Consider the following 19,211-nt stretch of genomic DNA (forward strand, 5'->3'; position numbering starts at 1 on the left):
TACAGGTGTGCGTCACTATGCCCTTGCTGAGTCTGGCTCACTGGAGGCCTGCCATGCTCTGCAGACCCCAGGAGAGGGCTCTCGGCTTTGGACCCGCCCTGGGGGACACCGCAGACACATTTCCAGCCAGGGTGCCGCAGCCCCTCTGACAGCTGTCCACGTGAACCGTGCCGCTCTCCCATGCCTCCGTTTCCCCCACTCCTGGGGGGTGCCGGGTCCCCCATATCAAAATTCTCTGCAGCCCAAATCGGAAGAGGCAGGGAGGCTGCAGGGAGGAGCCATCCGATAGGGGCAGAAACAGAGAACACCGTCCACCCTCCCAGCCCCTCCCAGCAGGGAGGCCCCGCCCCCAGTCCCCCCAACTCCCCTCCCCGCTCCCTGCGGTCCCCACAGGCCCCCCCCCCCAGCCTGGGGCAGCCAGACGCGAGCCATGGGCACACCAGCATTCCTGCGTGTTCCCTGCCATCTGACTTTATAAGGGAGAAAGCTGGAGCCAGTGGCAGGCGGGGGGGGGGGGGCTGGGTCCTGGCATGCAAGTTGGGGAGCAGGCGGGAGGTGTGGTGGGAAAGGGGGGGTCCACTCTCCCATCCATTCATTCATTCACTCCCACACAACCACCATAACCGAGATAGGGATTAAAAAAGAAGCCTGAGACAGATACGGAGACCTGAGGGGAGATTCCCAGGGCCAGGGGGAATGGCTTGAGTGGTAAGAGCGCTTGCCTAGCAAGCATGAGGCCCTGGCTTCAAACCCCAGCACTGTCCAAACATACAGAAAAGAAATAATCTTAACCGGCCCGTGGCTCACACCTCTCATCCTAGCTACTCAGGAGGCTGAGGACAGGAAGATCGAGGTTCAAAGCCAACCTGGGGGGGCTGGGAAGGTAGCTCAGCGGTAGAGTGCTTGCCTTGCATGCATGAGGCCCTGGGTTCGATTCCTCAGCACCACATAAACAGAAAAAGCCGGAAGTGGTGCTGTGGCTCAAGTGGTAGAGCGCTAGCCTTGAGCTGAAGAGCTGAGAGACAGCGCCCAGGCCCAGAGTTCAGGCCCCATGACCAGCAAAAAACAAAACAAAAACAAAAAACAAAAGCCAACCTGAGCAGTTAAGTCTATGAGACCCTCATCTCCAATGAACCACCAGAAAGCCAGAAGTGGTGCTGTGGCTCAAGTGGTAGTGCACCAAGACTGGAGTGTAAAAGCTCAGGGACAGTGCCCAGGCCCTGAGTTCAAGTCCCAGGACCAGCGCAGATCCTCAGGTCCTGCTGGAGTGGGTCCCAGCCAGCTGGCTGGGGAGGGCGGGGCAGCCCTGGGGGGTTGGCAGCGGCAGGTCCCAGCCCACAGGGCGGCTGGCGGCTGGGCGTCAACTTCACCTGGATCGGTGGGTCGGATGAAGGGTTCTCTGTGTCCCCTGGGCCTGGGTGCCAGGGGCCGGGCTGCCTGGGGTCTGGGTCAGAGCCTGCGGGAGGGGCTGAGTGTCCCGGGCCAGGAGCAGGGCTCGATTCCTGACATCCCTGACTCCTCTCCTGATTCCTCCACTGTTTAGTTTTCCCCAAGTTCTGTCCCCCAAACGGGGACATCTATGAGGCGCCTGGTGCCCTGTCTGACTTCCAGACATGGATTAAAGCAGCCCAGCCCTGTGTGAGTGCGTGCATGCGTGTGTGTGTGTGTGTCTGTGTGTGAGAGAGAGAGAGAGAGAGACAGACAGACAGACAGACAGGCTAGCGTGCACCCAGAGGACCGATTTCAGGTCAGATCCAAGGGACAACGTGGCCTTCCCAGGTGACAGCCCTGTGGCTCAGCGACACCCCCCCCCCCGCAGTCATGGCAGGATCCCTGGCTTTCTGTGCACCCCGATTCCCCGTGGCTGATGGCCAGCTTCTGCCTTGGCCTGGCAGATGCACCACACAAACAACAAAATCCAGACACCCACCGTAGCCAGCAAAAAAGGTGGGCTGGGGGCATGGTTTGGGTGGTAGCGCACCCACTGAGTGCATTCTGCTTGATGGGCCCTCCTCTCAGGTCTCTGACAAAGTGAGGAACGGGGTGCTTCCCACCATCACCCAGGGCCTGGGCCCTGGCCTCAGTTCTGTTCATTCAGGCCTTGGTCACCCAGGGGGAGGGGCGTTCCCCCATGATGGGGTCCCCTCAGACAGACGGACGGATGGGGCTGGTCCCCTGGGCTCCCAGCCACGTGTCCCAGCTTTGGGGCCACGTGGGAATCAAGGGAAGCAGGAGGGAAAATGTGAGGTTTTGAGGGAGCAGGGTGTCCGCCCAGGCTGCAGGCTGGCGGGAAGGGATGGACAGGGTGGGGAGGGAGGGGGAGGAAGACGCTCAAAGGCGTCTTTGTGGATCCCGGTGACTCCCAGGCCCGGGGCGGGGAGGCTTTGCCCAGGCGGTAGGGACCTTTTCCAAGAGGTTTTTCCCTGGCTTGTCATTTTCCTCTTCATTGGAGGAGGATTTCCACATCCTCTGTCCCCTACTTTCCAAAGGGGAGGGGGGGAGGTGTGTGGTCCCAGGGTCCCCGTGGGACATTTACTGTTTTACAGATGAGGAAACTGAGGCTCAGGAGAGCCAGCCCCTGTGAGGCTGGCGGTGTGTGTGTGTGTGTTCATCCAACATCAAGATGCTTTGTGTGTGTGAGCAGGTGCTGGAGCTCAAACTTGAACTCAGGGCCTGGGCGCTGGGCCTTAGCTTTTTCCCTCAAGGCTGGCTGCGCTACCACTTGAGCCACAGCCCCACTTCTGGGTTTTTATGTTTAGGGGGTTCACTAGAGCTGAGAATCTCAGGGACTTTTTCTGCCTGGGCCGGGCTGGCTTTGAACCGCGATCCTCAGCTCTCAGCCTCCTGAGCGGCCGGGATGACAGGCGTGAGCTGCGGGCGCCTGGCTGGCCATGAGGATGGCCGTCTGTGAATGGGGAACAGAGGAGCGGAAGCAGAGCGTGTGTGGCTCCCGGAGGCCGAGGGTGAGGGCGGGAGGCGGGTGTGAGGGCTGGCGCCCGGCCCGGCCTGGGACACACAGCTTCCCTCTCCTCTTGGGGCGGGAGGCTGCACATCTGTCTTGGCTCCGGCCTCCTGGCTGGAGGGAGGGAAGGCTGGAGACCCCAGCGGGGACAGGGCGGGGGGCAGGGGAGTAAGATGCCTGTCCCTTCCTGAGGGCCAGGGCCGGGAAGGAAGGGGGTTCAGGGGCTCTTGTCTGCAGGTTGTCTTGGATCTGCAGTAATGGGTCTGGGGACCATCTCAGGACCCTCGCCTGGCTGACCGGGCTTGAAGCCAGGGCAGTGAGCCACACAGGCCTGGGTCATCTCGTGACTTCTGTTTTGGTGCCAGTCCTGGGGCTTGAACTCAGGGTCCAGGCGCTGTCCCTGAGCTTTACGCTCAAGGCTGGTGCTCTACCGCCTGAGCCACAGCTCCCATTGCCAGTTTTGTTGCTGGTTCATTGGAGATTAAAGTCTCACGGACTTTCCTGCCCGGGGCTGGCTTCGAATGGTGTTCCTCAGATCTCAGCCTCCTGAGTAGCTGGAATGACAGGTGGAAGTCACGGATGCCACTGGCTTAGGGTTTTCCTTTATTTTGTTTACTATTGCGGTTGAGGATCAAATCCACAGCCTCACTCTTACTGAGCATGTCTTTCACCCCTGAGTACTGCCCCCTAGTCTGGATGCTGTGTGTGTGTGTGTGTGTGTGTGTGTGTGTGTATGCGCACACGCACTGGTACTGGGGCTTGCACTCAGGGCCTGGCCCTCCCCTTGAGCTTTTTCACTCCAGGCTAGCCGAGTGCTCTACCCCTTGAGCCCTGCCTCCACTTCTGGCTTTGTGTTGGTTCCTTGGAGATTCGAGTCTCACAGACTTTTTCTGCCCCGGCTGGTTTTGAACCACGATCCTCAGCTCTCAGCCTCCGGTCTCTGATTCTGAGCAGCAGCAAGTCAAGCAGGAATTGCTATTTTGCCTTTGCTGGGAGCCGTGGCTGGCTCCCTGTCACCCAGGATCAGGCTCCGAGGCTCCCACTCAGCACCCATGGAGGGACCGGGCCCCGAGGTCCTGCCCAGAACCCGCAGAGGCCGTGGGGTCATGGTCTAGCTCCTGCTAAAGTGCTCAACTCAAGGTCTCACGAGACCCCGGCTTCACCACTCAGCCCAGCCCAGCGCCACTCCCTGCAGCCCTCCTGTTATCCCCTCCTGTTGGAGACCAGCCTGACCTTGTTTGGTGAGGGGAAGGGAAGAAGGGGCTACTGGAGAGCCGCTGGTCCCAGCCTGGGTCCAGCTGGGAAGGGTCACCCCCAGATCTGGCCCTGAGGGGGGGTCCCCTGGGCGTGGAGGGGCAGAGGGGCTGGACAGAGGGGCTGGGGCACAGTCCGGACCAGGCCACACTTTTCTGGGGCTGTGGCGTCTGAGTCTGATGGTTGTTTTGAAAGAAAATAGAGACTGGGGCCCTATTTATAGCTGCAGTGGCGGCTGGGAGGCAGAGCCGGCTCCGATCCTGCGTGGTCCCCATCCCCCCCGCACCCCACCCTGGTGTGGGGGACAGGATGCGGCCCCAGCTGGGCTTGGGGCGCCGTGGAGGGGGCCTCTTTGGATTTGTCCTCCAGTCTAGAGTCCCCCACGGGGTGCACGTTAGACCCTGGGCTCCCCGGGAAAGGGTGACAGGAAAGGAAGTTCAGGACCAGAGTCAGGGAGGATGAGCTGGAGAGGCTGGAAGAACAGGGCGGTGGAGGCCGGGAGTGGGGAGATGGGGGGGACATGCAGGGAGGGGGAGCAAGTTGGGGAGACAAGGACCAAGGGAAGGCTGAAGTGGGGTTCTGTGTCTCCTGCAAGTCTTTTTTTCTTTTCCTCTCTCTTTTCTTGGTGCAGGTCCTGGGGCTTGAACTCACGGCCTGGGGGTCGCCCCTGAGCCTTTTTTTATTTGATTTTTTGCTTCTTGCTTTTTGCCCATTCATGGGAGATAAGAATCTCGCAGACCTTTCTACCCTGGGCTGGCTTCACACTGCGCTCTGCAGATCTCAGCCTCCTGAGTAGCTAAGGTTACAGGCCTGCGCGCCCGCGCCCGGCTGATGCACTGAAAGTCCTCTTGGTGCTCTAGTCATGGTCTAAATTCTCAGGCGAAGCCAGGGGTGCAAGGGGTGAAATCAAGCATCTCGGTGGCCTTTGCTGCCAAAGCCAGGCCCCCCCCACTTCCTCCCACCCCACCCCAGGGCCTAGAGACCCTCTGTCCCTGGCCAGCTCTAGGACCAGCCTAGGCCGGGGGGGGGATCCTTGGGAGGCAGGGTATAGGGCACAGGGCCAGGACTCTAGGGGACAGCCCAGCCTCTGGTTTGAGCCCTGAGGCCTAAATACACACCTGCTCCCGGTTCTACTCGGGCCTCTCCCTGGACTTATTAGGGGCTGTGGGCCGCCTGCAGGCCGGGCATGTGTCATGGAACTAAAGCCACAACCGGTGACTCAGACAGTTAAAAAAAAGCACTGTGACTCAAAGGGCTGCGGAGCAGCTGGGTGTGTCTGGCGGGAGGAGGGGGGTCTGGGTTTATTTTTGGCGGGGCGGGGCCAGGCCAGGGGGCAGGAGATGGGGACGGGGCAGAGGGAGGAGGAGAGCTACTAGTCTCCATCCTGGGAGGCCCCAGACGTGGGGCCCGGCTTGGGAAAGTGGTTTTTCAAATGTCACCGGCCGCTTGGCCGGATCCTGGCCTTGTGTGGCCTGGATCAGGCGTCCACTCCACAGAAGCAGCCTTTGCCCTGTTCTCAAGAGATCGGAGTCTCGCGGTTCACAGACTAAAGATCACCCAGGCCTAGCAGCTCATGCTTGTCAGCCTAGCTACTGACTCAGGAGGCTGAGATCAGAGGATGGCAGTCTGAGGCCAGCCTGAGCAGGAAAGTCTGGGAGAGGTATCTCCATGGAACCACTGAAAGGCTGTAAGCAGAGCTGTTGGTTCTAGTCTTGAGTGGAAAAGCTAAGGGACAGCGGCCAGGGCCTGGGTTCAAGCTGCAGTTATTCCCCCCTGCCTCCACCCCTTCACCCACCCAAGACACTAAAGATCCTACTCAGAGAGACCAGAGAGGGACCGGAGGCTGCAGCAGGACACACAGCAGGGGCCGGGCACATCTCCTCTCACACAGGGCCTCAAGCCTCAGCTCCCTTGACCTGGGGCTGGCAGGAACGGGCCCCTGTCTGGGTGTCCACCCTTAGGGGGCTCAGCTGGGCTCCAGATGGGCGGCCAGAAGAGGAGTGTGTGGGCCCCAGATGCCTGGAGATGGGACTCGGCCCAGTGCGTGGGCGCGGGGGTTCCTCTGGCCCCTCCTGGGGAGATGGCTGCACGCAGTGGTTAAGGAGATGTGTCTGCAGAGGTTCATTCAGTAGCGTCTCAAGATAGAGGCCAGCCAGGTGACCAGAATGTCCCTTTTTGGTAGGGGGTGGGGTAGTCCTGAGACTTGAACTCTGGGCCTGGGCGCTGTCCCTCAGCTCTTCAGCTCAAGGCGAGCGCTCTACCCCTTGAGCCACAGCGCCACTTCTGGTTTTCTGAGTGGTTTATTGGAGATAGGAGTCTCATGGTCTTTCCTGCCCAGGCTGGCTTTGAACCTCGATCCTCAGAGCTCAGCCTCCTGAGCAGCCAGGATGACAGGTGTGAGCCACCAGCGCCCGGCTTCCTAGAGCTTTTTAGTTTTGATTGTTTTGCTCAAGGTTGGTGCTCTACCATTTGAACCACAGCACCACGTCTGGCTTTTTGGTGACTCATTAGAGATAAGAGTCTCACAGACATTCCTGCCCCAGGCTCAGCCTCAAACAGCGATCCTCCAATCTCAGCCTCCTGAGTAGCCGGGATGATGGGTGTGAGCCCCAGCCAGTCACTGTCCATTTTAAAGAGGAGAAAGCTAAGGCTCCTTGTGGCCATGCATGGGGGGGAAGGGGTGTCTGGCATGGGGTACCCCCTTGGGGACGGGCTCCTCGGGGACCTCAGGGCTTGGGGAGGGGCCTGAGGAGGGCAGGGAGCTCAGAGACTCCTCACCTCGGTGATCTGGAGTGTGTGTGTGTACACGCATGCGCGCCAGGCTGCCAGCCGAGCCCAGCAGCTGTGCTGTACAGGGTCTGTCGTGGGAACCGACATCCTGGGCCCCTGCTATTTATAGCTGCTCCCTCCTGAAGCGCGGGTGGAGGGGGTTGAGAGGTGGGAACGGAAGCTGGGCTGCCTCCCCAGTCCCCGCCAGGTCCCCAGAGAACAGGCGGCCTGGGCCCGGGCTCCCCCCCCCCTCCCAGCCCTGTCTGGGAAAGGGGCGCTGTATGTGTGCCGGGTGGAGGGGGTCCCCCAAAGGCTGGACAGAGCCCCGGCTGAACAGGAACACACTGGGGGGTGAGGGGGGGCAGGGACAGAGGATGGTAAAGGTGGGGGGCCAAAGGCAGGCCCAGGAGGTGGGCAGGGCAGATCGGGGTGTCTGTGATTGCCTGTCATCCCAGCGACTCAGGAGACTGTGATTGGGGGGATGACGGTTCAAAGCCAGCCCGGGCAGGAAAGTCCATGGGACGCCTAACTCCAAGGAGCCAGCACAAATGAAAAAGCCAGACGTGGAGCTGTGGCTCAAGCGGTAGCGCGTAGAGTGAAAAAGCTCAGACACAGCGCCCAGGCCCTGAGTTCAAAGCCCAGGACTGGCACGTGTGCACAAACCACACACACACACAGACACACACAGACACACACAGAGCACAGACACACAGACACACACACAGAGACACACACACACAGAGCACAGACACACAGAGCACAGACACACAGACACAGACACACACACACAGACACACACACACACAGACACACACACACACAGACACACACAGAGACACAGACACAGACACAGACACACACACACAGAGCACAGACACACAGACACAGACACACAGACACACACACAGAGACACACACACACACACAGACACACACACACAGAGCACAGACACACAGACACACAGAGCACAGACACACACACAGACACACACACACACACACACAGACAGACACACACACACAGAGCACAGACACACAGACACACAGAGCACAGACACACACACAGACACACACACACACACACACACACACACACACACAGGGCTTCCCAGGGACTGTGGCTACTTCTGTTTTTTAAGTTTTTTGTCTGAAACCAGGACTGGAAACTCGCTGTGGCGTGCTTTGCGCTTGCTGGCGCTCACTCCGCCACCGGGGCCCGCCTCCAGCCCCTGCTGCTTATAATGCTTATTATTCTTATTACTAGTATCTTGGGGTGTCGGTGGTACTCCTCGCATAGAGAACCGGGGCAGGACCAGTGGGTGAATCTGTACGCTCAGTTCTCAGCCTCCCAGGGCGGCCGACACCCTGGCAGGAGGAAGTCGAGGGGTGATGCCAGGCTGTAGGCATGGGGTCCCAGACACTCGATTCCCTCCCCCCCGCCCCCCTCACTCTAGGCTGCTCAGGGCTTTGTTCCAGGAAGCACAGGGGAGAGCACAGGGCCCTGACCAGGCAGCCCAAACATCAATCTCTTGTTTTTGTGCAAGTCCCAGGCTTGAACTCAGGACCTCACATGGTCATTTAGCTTGATTTTGGGTCAAGGCTAGCGCTCTACCACTTGAGCCACAGCGCCACTTCCGGCTTTTTTCTTATGTGGTGCTGAGGAATGGAACCCAGGGCCTCAGGCATGCAAGGCAAGCGCTCTACCACTGAGCCACCTTCCCAGCCCTGTCCTTGAACTTTTGAGATCTTCCTTCCTTAGCCTCCCTGGGTGCCGGAACTAGAGACATATGCTGCGATGCTTGGCAAAAAATAAACCCCTTCATCTTACACAAAGAATTGGGGTTGGGCAGGGCCTCCCCGCCCCCCACAGTCCACTCAGCAGGGCCCGTGTGACCTTGCAGGGGAACTACTCCTCAGTCTCCCTCTGAGGGAAGGAGCAGAGGAGGAGGAAGCTGGGCAGGGGAGGCCTCAGCAGTGAGGCTTGAGGCCGGAGACAGCCTCAGTCTCTCCACTTGGCGCCCGCTGAGCCCAGCCAGAGATGCACAGCCTGAAACATTTAAGTGGGAGCTGGGGCTGGCAGCCTGGCTCATGGATGCCAGGGCTGGTAGAGCCGGCTCCTGGCCAAGGGGGGGGCACTAGAGGAAGAAATGGTTAACAGGGCCAGGCCCAGCCCCGGGAGAGCCAGGCCGCCTGACTGTGGCCTCTAGGGCCTCAGGTGCATCAGAGACAAACGTGGCTCCAGTGGCCACTGGAAGACTCGGGAGGTGGCTTGCTTTTGTCACTTGTACTAGGGTTTGAACTCAGAGCCTGGGCGCCGTCCCTGAGCTTTTTTCGCTCAAGGCTGGCGTTCTACCACTTGAGCCACGCCTCCACTTCTGGCTTTTTGGTGGGAGGTACGAGTCTGGTGGACTTTTCTCGCTTTGACCCTCAGACCTCAGCCTCCTGAGTAGCCGGGATTACAGGCGTGAGCCACCGGCAGTGACCAGGTGTTGAGAGTTGAACTGTTCAGGGAACTCTCTCCCTGCTGGGGGTGGGGGGGGCTGAGTCTCCCCCCGATGGGTGGGCAGGTCTGGAATATTGGGGTGCACCTTAGCCTGTGTACCCACAGAATACCCCTGGGGTCTCTGCTTTTCTCTGAATGTCTCCTTCCTCATTTCCTGGCTGACGGGGCTGTAGAGGAATGGACAGGTACGGGCCAGCGTCCACCGCGGTTCAGCCTCAGCCATCAAATGACTACCCTCTCCCCATGGGGAGATTTGGACCTTCCCGGGAAGTAGAGGCCCGGCGCCCCTATCCAAGGGACGCCGGGACGGAACTGTTTGTACAGAAAACAGGGCTCATTGCAATATTATCCTGTATGATCACCGCACAGTCCAGGAGCCCATCCTACCTCTGAACCTGGGGACGAGTCTCACGTCCAGCTGGGCAGGCGCGGGGGGGGGGGCACACCTGTAATCCCAGCTACTCGGGAGACTGAGGTCTGAGGATCTCCATTCGAAGCCATCCCCTGGGGCAGGAGAGTCTAATCTCTGACTGACCACCCAAAGCCAGAAACGGAGCTCTGGCTCAAGTGGTAGAGCACCAGCCTCAGGCACCAAAGCTCAGGGACAGTGCCCAGGCCCTGAGTTCAAGCCCCAGGACTGTTGCATGTGCACATGTATGCTTCTGCCCTCCACCCCAAAGCCGGGCACTGGGGGCTCACGCCTGTCATCCTAGCTACTCAGGAGGCTGAGATCTGAGGATTGTGATTCAAAGCCAGCCCGGGCAGGAGAGTCTGTGAGACTCTTATCTCCAATGAACCACCAGAAAACCGGAAGTGGCGCTGTGGCTCAAGTGATAGAGCGCTCGCCTTGCGCTTCAAGCCCCTTGACCAACAGACAGACAGACACACACACACACACACAGAGAAAAGAAAAAAGAAATCTGTCTCACCTCTAGAAAGTTCTATGGCTGGGACATGGGCTGGGATAGTGGGGCAGCCTGGAGGCGAGAGGGACGCTGGACGGACGGACGGACAGCCCCAGGAGTCAACGGGACAAAAACCCAGACCAGGAGGAGAGCAGCCTCCCCGAGGGAGGTTGGGGCGCTGAGGCCAGGGCCTAGGGGGGGCCCTATGTTCTGTGGGTGGCCTGTGCCCACCCCATCCGTGTTCGCCAGCGAGAGGCTGAGCACGCCGGGGTTATTTCCACCTCCCGCCCCTCTGGGCAGCACGCCCAGTTCCCAGCCCCCCCCACGGCCAGCCAGGGCCCACCTGGCCTGCCCCCCCCCGCCCCCCACTCCCCTGGGCACCGGCCCACAGCATGAAAAGCCCTCCTTGTCTTGCCTGGGCCGGCGGGCACAGGCAGAGGTTTCCATCCAGAATCCGGCTGGGCGTGCCCCGAAGTCTTGGCCCCTGCCCTAGCTGCCCCTGAGGTGTGTGCGGGACACAAAGGCTCGGCAGTGACCCCCCTCCCCCCAGGGCTGCGGGTCCCCTCAGATGCCCTCGGCATCTACCCAGCACCCTGTGGCCTTTGTTCTGTTACAGGCTCTTATCAGGAAGGCCTGGAGAAGTGGCTCACTCCTTTAATCCCAGCTATTCAAATGGAAGAGATCAGGAGGATCACAGTTCCCGGCTAGCCTGGGCAGAAAGGTCCCCAGACTTCATCTCAGCAAAAACGCGGAGTGAGACGTTATCCCAGTGTACAAAGAGAAGGATCGTGGTCTAGGCTAGCCCAGGCCCAAAAGCAAGACCCAATCTGAAACCTAACTAAAGCACAGGAGTGGTAAAGCACCTGAGTTCACACCCTAGGACTGTTGGGACTTGAACTCAGAGCCTGGACACTGTCCCTGAGCTTCTTCATCCAAGGTTGGCGCTCTACCACTTGAACAACAGCTCCACTTCTGGCTTTTTGCTGGTTCACTGGAGATAAGGGTCTCAAGGACTTTTTATCTGCCCAAGGTGGCTTTGAACCACGACCTTTGGATCTCAGCCTCCTATATAGCTAGGATGACAGCGTATTGGTGCCCGGCCCCATTTCTCCTGTTAAAAATGGCGGGTGTCAGTGAAATAGTATAAAACCCTTGGGCGCCACGCTCTTCCAGCCTGGAACCCGCCGCCAGCACCAAAGTTATAGCTTCGTTTGACCATCTGAGTCTCAGAGGCCCCAGCCCCGTGGCTTCTCCGGGCCGGCCACCCCAAGTCTCCCCCTGGCTTTTGCTCAGCCCGGTGCTGCCTAGAGTCTGACCACTTGCGGGCCTGCAAGAAGCTGGGTGTGAGGGTCACCACTCACCCGTCCCCATCTCCGCCTCTCCCTTCCCTCCCCTTCCCTTCCCTCTTGTTTCTCTTTCCCCTCCCTCTCTTCCTTCCTCTCCCTGCTCTCCTCTCTCTCTCCCGCTTTATTTTGAGCCACACACCCATCCTTTTAGGCTTTGGTTCATTTTCTAAGCTAATTTTTTGGGGGGGAGGGGGAGGCTAGTCCCCCTGGACTGCGATCCTCTTATTTACATCTTATTTACTGAGGTCCCAGACGCACACCACCAGGGCCCGGCTTATGGTTGGAGAGGGGGGCCTTGCTCACTTCTGACAGCTGGAACCGTAGTCCCCCAGATCTCTGCCTTCCGGTGCACGCTTGGCAGCCACAGCTGGGCGTCTCCCTCCCCCCAATGTGCCTAGCGCAGAGTTTTCATCCTCTGCTCTGCCCACGGTGGGCCACAAGACCCAGGCCCTGGAGTCTTTACAATCAAAGAGCCTGGGGACCCCCTTCCCCTGACTCATTTCCTCTCTGGGTGTCTCGTGATATACCCTCCTTTATTTTCGGCTTCCCCATCCGATGGAGGGGTGTGGCCGGGTCCCTGATGGGGGGGGCCGGCCTCAGGCTGGGAGGGGGTGCCGCGCCTGGGATCCGTCCCAAAAGATGTCGGCTGAACTGATTCATATACGTGCAGTCACGGCTTGATGCCCTGCGGCCCAGATGTTTATGGTACAACCAGACCACCGGGGTGGACTTCTGGAATGCCGGGATCCTGGCACGGTGCAGAGAAGCACTCGGGCTAGCACCTCTCAGGTAGAGAACTTAACACCTGGGTGCTGTCAGAGGGGGCAAGGTCTCGCTGGGGATGGGCTGGGGGCGGGGGAGGGCAGGATCTCTGGAGGCTGACGAGTGGGCGAAGCTCACGTCACCCCAGCTACGCGGGAGGCTGAGAGCCCAGGGTCTGAGGTTCAAAGCCACCCTACCCCCCCAGCCCAGGGCAGGAAAGTCTGCGAGACTGATCTCCAATCAGTCACCGAAAAGTTGGCTGTGGCTCTGTGGCTCAAGTGGTAGAGCGCTGGCCTGGAGGGACACAGCTCAGGGAAACAGCGTCCGGGCCCTGAGTTCAAGACCCGGGACTGGCACAAGCTAACAGCGCCGATGAGCCTGTTCGTTGCCAGCAGGACCCCCGGCAGAGAGGAGGGGGGATGGAGGGGGAGGAGGAGGGGGAGAGGAGAGGGGAGGTGGGGAGGGGGGAGTCGAGGCCAGGCAGGGGGTCCCCCAGTCTCCACTGTCTGGTTGCACCTGACACTTTGGGGTTCCCCTCTGTCACTTGGGGGTCACTGCAGGAGCCTGGTGTCTGGGGGGGTGGCCCTGTGGGTCACTAACTGTGGCCAGCCACCCCTGGGCCCCTCAGGCCCGATCAGAGCAGCGCAGCCCCGCAGCCCCCCCCCCAGGTCCCCCGTCTCCCACTCACTCACCAGGCGCCGCGGGGCTGCACAGCAGGGCCAGGCTCAGGGCCAGCGCCAGCGCCAGGGCGGCAGCCGGGCACCGCGGGCCGGGGCGCATGGCGGAGGCTGAGCGGAGGGCTGCGGGCTGCGGGCTGGGACGGCCGGACAGCAGGGCGCGCGCTCTGCCCGTGCTGGTCCTCCCTGCGGCCTGGGCGGCTCTGGAGCTGGCGGGCTCCGGCTCCTGGGCAGCTACTTAACCCAGGGGGGCGGGGCGGACCTCACCCCCACCCGCTCCTTAAAGGGCCCCAGCTGAGCACCTCCTCCCCCTCCTCCCCTCCTTCTCCCCCTCCTCCCCTTCCCTTCTTCTTCCTCCTCCCCCCCTCCTCTCCCTCCTCCTGCTCCCCTCCTTCCTCCCTCTCCTCTTCCTTTCCTCCCTCTCCTCTTCCTTTCCTCCCTTCCTCCTCCTCTTCCTCCCTTTCCTTCTCCCTTCCTCCTCTTCTTCCTCCTCCTCCTCCTCTTCCTTTCCTCCCTTCCTCCTCCTCCTCTTCTTCCTCCTCCCCTTCCTCCCTTGCCTTCTCCCTTCCTCCTCACCTTCCTCCTCCTCCTCCTCTTCCTTTCCTCCCTTCCTCCTCCTCCTCTTCTTCCTCCTCTTCCTCCTCCTCTTGCTACCTTTCCTTCTCTCTTCCTCCTCCTCTTCCTCCTCCTCCTCCTCCTTCCTAATCCCTAGGTACCAGCAGGGAAGAAAGGAAGGAGAGATCTTTCCAGAAGCCTCTCCAGAAGCAGGCTCTTGGCCTCTGCTGGCAGCTTGGGACTGGCCACCTTGACCCCCCCGCCCCGACCCAAAGGGGCCCAGTCTACTTGGCCACTGAGTCCGAATTGGCCCACAGGGCAGAATTCCCAATTCCATCACCATTGGCCTCAAAATCATCCTGTACTGGTGCTCACCCTTGTCACCCCAGCTACTCAGGAGGCCGAGATCTGAGGATCGCGGTTCACAGCCAGCCCAGGCAGGAAAGCCTGTGAGACTCTTATCTCCAATGAACCACCAGAAAACTGGAAGTGGCACTGTGGCTCAAGGTGGTAGAGCGCTCACCTTGAGCAAGAGAACTCAGGGACAGCGCCCAGGCCAAGAGTTCAAGCCTCACTACACACACACACACACAGACACACACACACACACACACACACACGATATCCTGCAGAGAAGAAGGCCACCCCTCCTATGGAGCGGGAAGGGACAGACGTGGATCCCCCCCAGGCCCCTGGGGTGCAGGACTCTGGCTGTTTGGGGTACACCGCTTTGTTCTGGCTTGCCCCGCCTCGCTTCCTCCTGGAAATCTGGCCCGGGATTTGGTTTCTACCTAACGGCTCTAGGCCCTGCCTTCCCCTCTTGGCTTCCACCCAGGCAAGAACTGCCTCTTCCCAAACAGGAGTTGGAGAAAGAGCAACCCTGCAGGGAAGTTTCCAGAACCTGAGAGGCTCAGCCTGTGCCTCGCCCAGCCTCCGGAGCCGGGCGCCTGGCCTGGGAGTCAGCATCCAGCGAGTGAGTGAGAGTTCACCCACCCCCTTTCTTATGTCAGTCCTGGCCTGGAACTCGAGGCCTGGGTGCTCTCACTGAGCTTTGTTATTTTTTGCTCCAGGCGGGTGCTCTACCTTGTGAGCCACCCCTCCAGCTTCTTGGGGTTAATTGGAGATAAAGAGTTTCACGGATTCTCCTTGCCTGGGCTGGCGTGGAACCGCGATCCTCATATTTCAGCCTCCGGAATAGCTATGAGGACAGGCGTGAGCTGCTGGCACCAGGCCTCCATTCAAAGTTTTTGCTAGGTAAAAAAGCCTTCCCTCCTTTTCGTTTCCAAATCCACAGCTCTCTTCCTGGGAGCCGTACTTGGTGAGCGATTGGCTCCTAATGAGGACCAGCTGTCTCATTGGCTCCCAGACATGGGAACAAGGCACAAATGGTGCCACTTTTTGCCACCGAGGCTGGCTACGGTGGAGCCCCCACCCTGGGCCTCCTCGGGTGTCTGGATGGACCTCTGGCTTCTTAGGGGACCCCAGTGGGCATTCATTGAGCTCTTCCTGTAGGCAGGCAGCTCTGGAGGGGAAAGTTCGAGAGGCACAGCTGACATCCATCTCGGGGATGGGTGGGCGTTGTGCGTGGGGTGTGTGGAATTCTCCACCGAAGGCCTGTGATGTGCTGGGTGACAGACAGAGAGAGGAAAAGATGTGCCTTGGTTAAACTCCCACTGTGTGCCGGCACATCATCTTCAAAATCCAGCTTCGCAAAGAAGGAAGCTGTCTGGCACCCATGGTGCACACCTGTCATCCCAGCTACTCACGAGGCTGAGATCTGAGGGTTGAAGTTTGAAGCCAATGAGACTCTTATCGCCAACACACTAGCAAAAAGCTGGAAGTGGAGCTGTGGCTCAAGTGGTAGAGCATAGCTTTGAGTGAACAAGCTCAGGGACAGCGCCCAGGCCCCTGGGTCTTCTGTGTGTGTGTGTGTGTGTGTGTGTGCATGTGCATGCTCTTGCACCAGTACTGGGGTTTGAACTCAGAGTCTTGAGCTGTCCTTTGGCTTTTCCATCCAGGGCTGGCGTTCTACCACATGAGCCACACATCCACTTCCAGATTTTTGCTGGCTCATTGGCGATATTCTTGGATGTATCTGTCCATTCTGGCTTCAAACCACGAACCTCAGCTCTCAGCCTCCTGGGCCGAGCCACGGGCGCTGGGCATCACTGGGTCCTTGGCCTGGCACCCACGGGTGTAGCCTGGGCTCAGCCCATCACCTGCTGCTAGAACTTGAACCGTGGACCCCTGCTGGGCAGCCTAGGCCAGGCAGACCCGCAGAAAGTGGAGGGGGGGCACCTCACTTTGGGACTGACCCTTCAAGGTGCACAGTATCTCCAGCAAGGCTGCTGGGAGGGGCCAGTGCTGACACGCCCCCCCCCGTCCTGCCCCTCCTCCATGGTGCCTGCCCCAGCCTTCCCGGGCATGCGTGTCCTGAGCAGAGCTGATCTGAACTTCCAGAGCCCTCCAGGCCCAGCTCCTGCCTGCCAACTCTGCCATGGCTTTCTTTGCCTTGCCCTGGCCAGGCCCCTGTCCCCCCCGCCCCCCCAGCCACATTGAACCTTCCCCAGGGAGGCCCTCCCGGCCTCCTTCCCTCACTGACCGGAGGGAAAGACTCCCCAGAGCTCTGACCTCTGAGGATCCTGTGTGTTTGTTTTTGCTGCTTTGAGTCAAGGTCTCTGTGTAGCCCAGGCTGGCCTTGGAATGATGATCCTCCCACCTGGGCCTCCCAAGGGCTGGGATTACAGGCAGGCACCCCCATGCTCAGCTGCGGAACACAGATCGCTGTACTTCCCCCAGCTCCCCGAGGCCGGCTTCTTGGGCCAGGAAGGGCCTTTCCTGCTCTCTTAGACTGACCCCCTTCCTGCGAGGCCCAGGACTGAGCATGTGGTGGTGGGGAGCAAGGGAAGAAGGTAACTCAGAGCTGGGCATCTGTGGCTCAACCTGTCACCCCAGCTACTCAGGAGGCTGAGATCTGAGGATCACAGGGAAAGCCAGCCCAGACAGGAAAGTCTGTGAGACTCTTATCTGTAAGGAAGCGCACAAAAACCAGAGGTGGAGCTGTGGTTCAAGTGGTAGAACACTAGTCTTGAGTGAAAAAGCTCAGGGACAGAACCTAGGCCTGAGCTCAAGCCCCAGGACTGGCACAAAGAAGAAGAAGGAGAAGACAATTCAGAACATTCTGGAAGAATGAAGAAGGTTCAAGCCCCAAGCCCCCAGGATTGGCATGAAGAAAGAAGAGGAGGAAGAGGAGGAAGAGGAGAAAGAGGAGGAGGAGGAGGAGGAGGAGGAGGAGGAGGAAGAGGAGGACAATTCAGAACATTCTGGAAGACCGGGGAGGGATCACCTCTCCCCATGAGTGACAGGATTCCAAATTCTTGCAGCTGGAAGGACCTGGGGTAAGGGCTGCCTCAGTTTCCCCTAGGAGCTCAGGACACACAGAGGAGCCTGGCGGAACCCCAGTCCTACTGGCCTCCAGCGGTGTAGCCATGGCCGGCGGCCCCTCTGGGTCCAGTGCCCCGTGGGCTGGCCGCCCTGGCTCTGGCTGCGCATGGGCCCGTCCTGCCTCTCGACCGGGTATTTTTTGTACCCTGTCTGCACGGGCCCCACCCAGTGTGCTGCTCCCGGGCCTGTGCCCGTGCCCTAGCTGGGGAGCTGCCTGGCCTGGCCCGGCGGCGGTGGGGGTGGACATTCCCCAGCCCTCAGGGAATTGGCCATGACCTTGAAGGACACGGGGTCCCCCGGGGCTCCTCGGTACAAGGGGCCTTGGGCTTAGGGCGTTGGCTCCGTGACTCAGTCCAGGAGCTCCACAGCCCGGCTGGGTGCCAGCCCCCCCGCCCCCCGCCTTGCCAGGCCCTCTCCCTGGCTTCTGGCTGTGGTGGGAGATCAGGGCGGGCCCGGGACTGACCGAGGCCCCACAATGACTCGATTCAGTGGTGGAGACGCCGTCCTCACCTCCTGGGAAGGCGAGAAGGCGAGAGGCGCTTTGCCTGGTGCTGGTTTGAGTTACCCCAAGAACCTGGCAGGGGGCTGGGGAGGCGGGGGGGGGCCCTCAGACCCTCCTGAAGCCTGTACCCCACAGCCGGCGCTGTCGCCTTGGCCATGGGCCACGTCCGCGGTGGACTGCTCCTGGTGCCATTAACCCTTGCTGGCCAGCGCTGGCCTTCGGGTGGCCTTGTTGGTCTGGGTAGACATTTCATGACTGCGTTGGTTCTGGGGTCTGGCGTGGGCAGGTAACCCCCCCTCCCCGACACACACAATAAAGGCTGAGGATCTTTGCTCAGGGTTGAGACTGGCGCTGCCCAGTGGGCGTCGGGCCCAGCAGGCGGGCAGGGCCAGCGGAAAGAATGTGGGTGGGGAGCAGGAGTCAGCCCCCCCCCCCGCCAGGCGTCTTCTGGTGTGGCCTGAGACAAGTCTCATCACCCATCAGATCAGCCCGGGCACCACTGGCAGCTGCAGTGTAAACCAGGGTGCAGCTCTCTGCAGGATCTCAGGAGGCCTGCCCGGCTCCAGGGCACCCCCCCTGCCCCCCCAGAGAGCACACACCCCTCCTGGGGCTTGGACTCTGGGTCTGGGTGCTCAGCTCTTCAGCTCAAGGCGAGCACTCTACCACTTTGAGCCACAGCGCCACTCCTGGCTTTCTGGTGGTTCACTGGAGAGAAGAGTCTCAAGGATTTTCCCGATCAGGCTGGCTTTGAACCGCGATCCTCAGATCTCAGCCTCCTGAGTAGCTAGGATGACAGGCGTGAGCCACCAGCGCCCATGGTTCTTTTTGAAAAACATATTTTTAATTTAGTTAATTGATTTGTGTGTGAGTGTGTGTGTGTGTGTGATATTGGGCCTTGAACTCAAGACCTGGGCACTATCTCTTTGATTATCACTCAAAGCTGGTGCTTTACTACTCGAGCCACACACCTCCACTCCCAGCTCTTTTTGTTTTTGTTTGCTGGTTCATTGAAGATAAGCATCTCCCACATTTTTCTGCCCAGAGCTGGCTAGCTTCGAAAGTCGATCCTCACATCTCAGCCTCCTGAGTAGCTAGGATGACAGGTGGGAGCCATCGCAACCTGGCTTAGACTGGGTGGGAGCTTTGGGAATGGAATTTAGGACGTGTTTGTCAGACAGTCACACTTTAATGTGAAATAGTTCCCTTTCTTTCTTCCTCTGGATCCTGGGGATTTCCCCCCCCCTCCCCGACTCCCCCAGGCCTTTTTGCCTGGTGGGGGTTGAGGGCCGCCATGCTGAGATCTCCGTGTTCTATAAGCAGTCTTGGAGCACAGAACCCTGGATGCGCTCATCTGGGCGCCATAGTAATAGTGAGAAATAAACAGTCTTGGTTCCACAGAGACGTCATTGGTCTCTGGCTCCGGTCTCGGCCTAGGGATGGATGACAGCCTGCTGTTGGTCCCTGAGGAGGGGGAGGATGGGGGCCAGGGGGGGCCGAGGACGGTGAAGGGAGCAGGTCCCCAGGCCTCCAGG

The 19,211-nt window shown here is 59.9% G+C and overlaps 1 protein-coding gene across 1 annotated transcript in view; it reads right to left on the reverse strand.

Moving 5' to 3' along the window:
• Cspg4 (chondroitin sulfate proteoglycan 4) overlaps window positions 1–13,281 on the reverse strand; it is a 32,569-nt gene extending 19,288 nt beyond the window's left edge. The window contains exon 1 of the mRNA XM_013011937.1: window positions 13,194–13,281. Within this exon, the coding sequence (XP_012867391.1) occupies window positions 13,194–13,281 (88 nt within the window). The remainder of the gene's footprint in view (window positions 1–13,193) is intronic.
• Window positions 13,282–19,211: the final 5,930 nt, after the last annotated feature.

Source organism: Dipodomys ordii, unplaced genomic scaffold, assembly GCF_000151885.1.
Source record: "Dipodomys ordii isolate 6190 unplaced genomic scaffold, Dord_2.0 Scaffold15, whole genome shotgun sequence".
Classification (NCBI taxonomy): Eukaryota; Metazoa; Chordata; class Mammalia; order Rodentia; family Heteromyidae; genus Dipodomys; species Dipodomys ordii.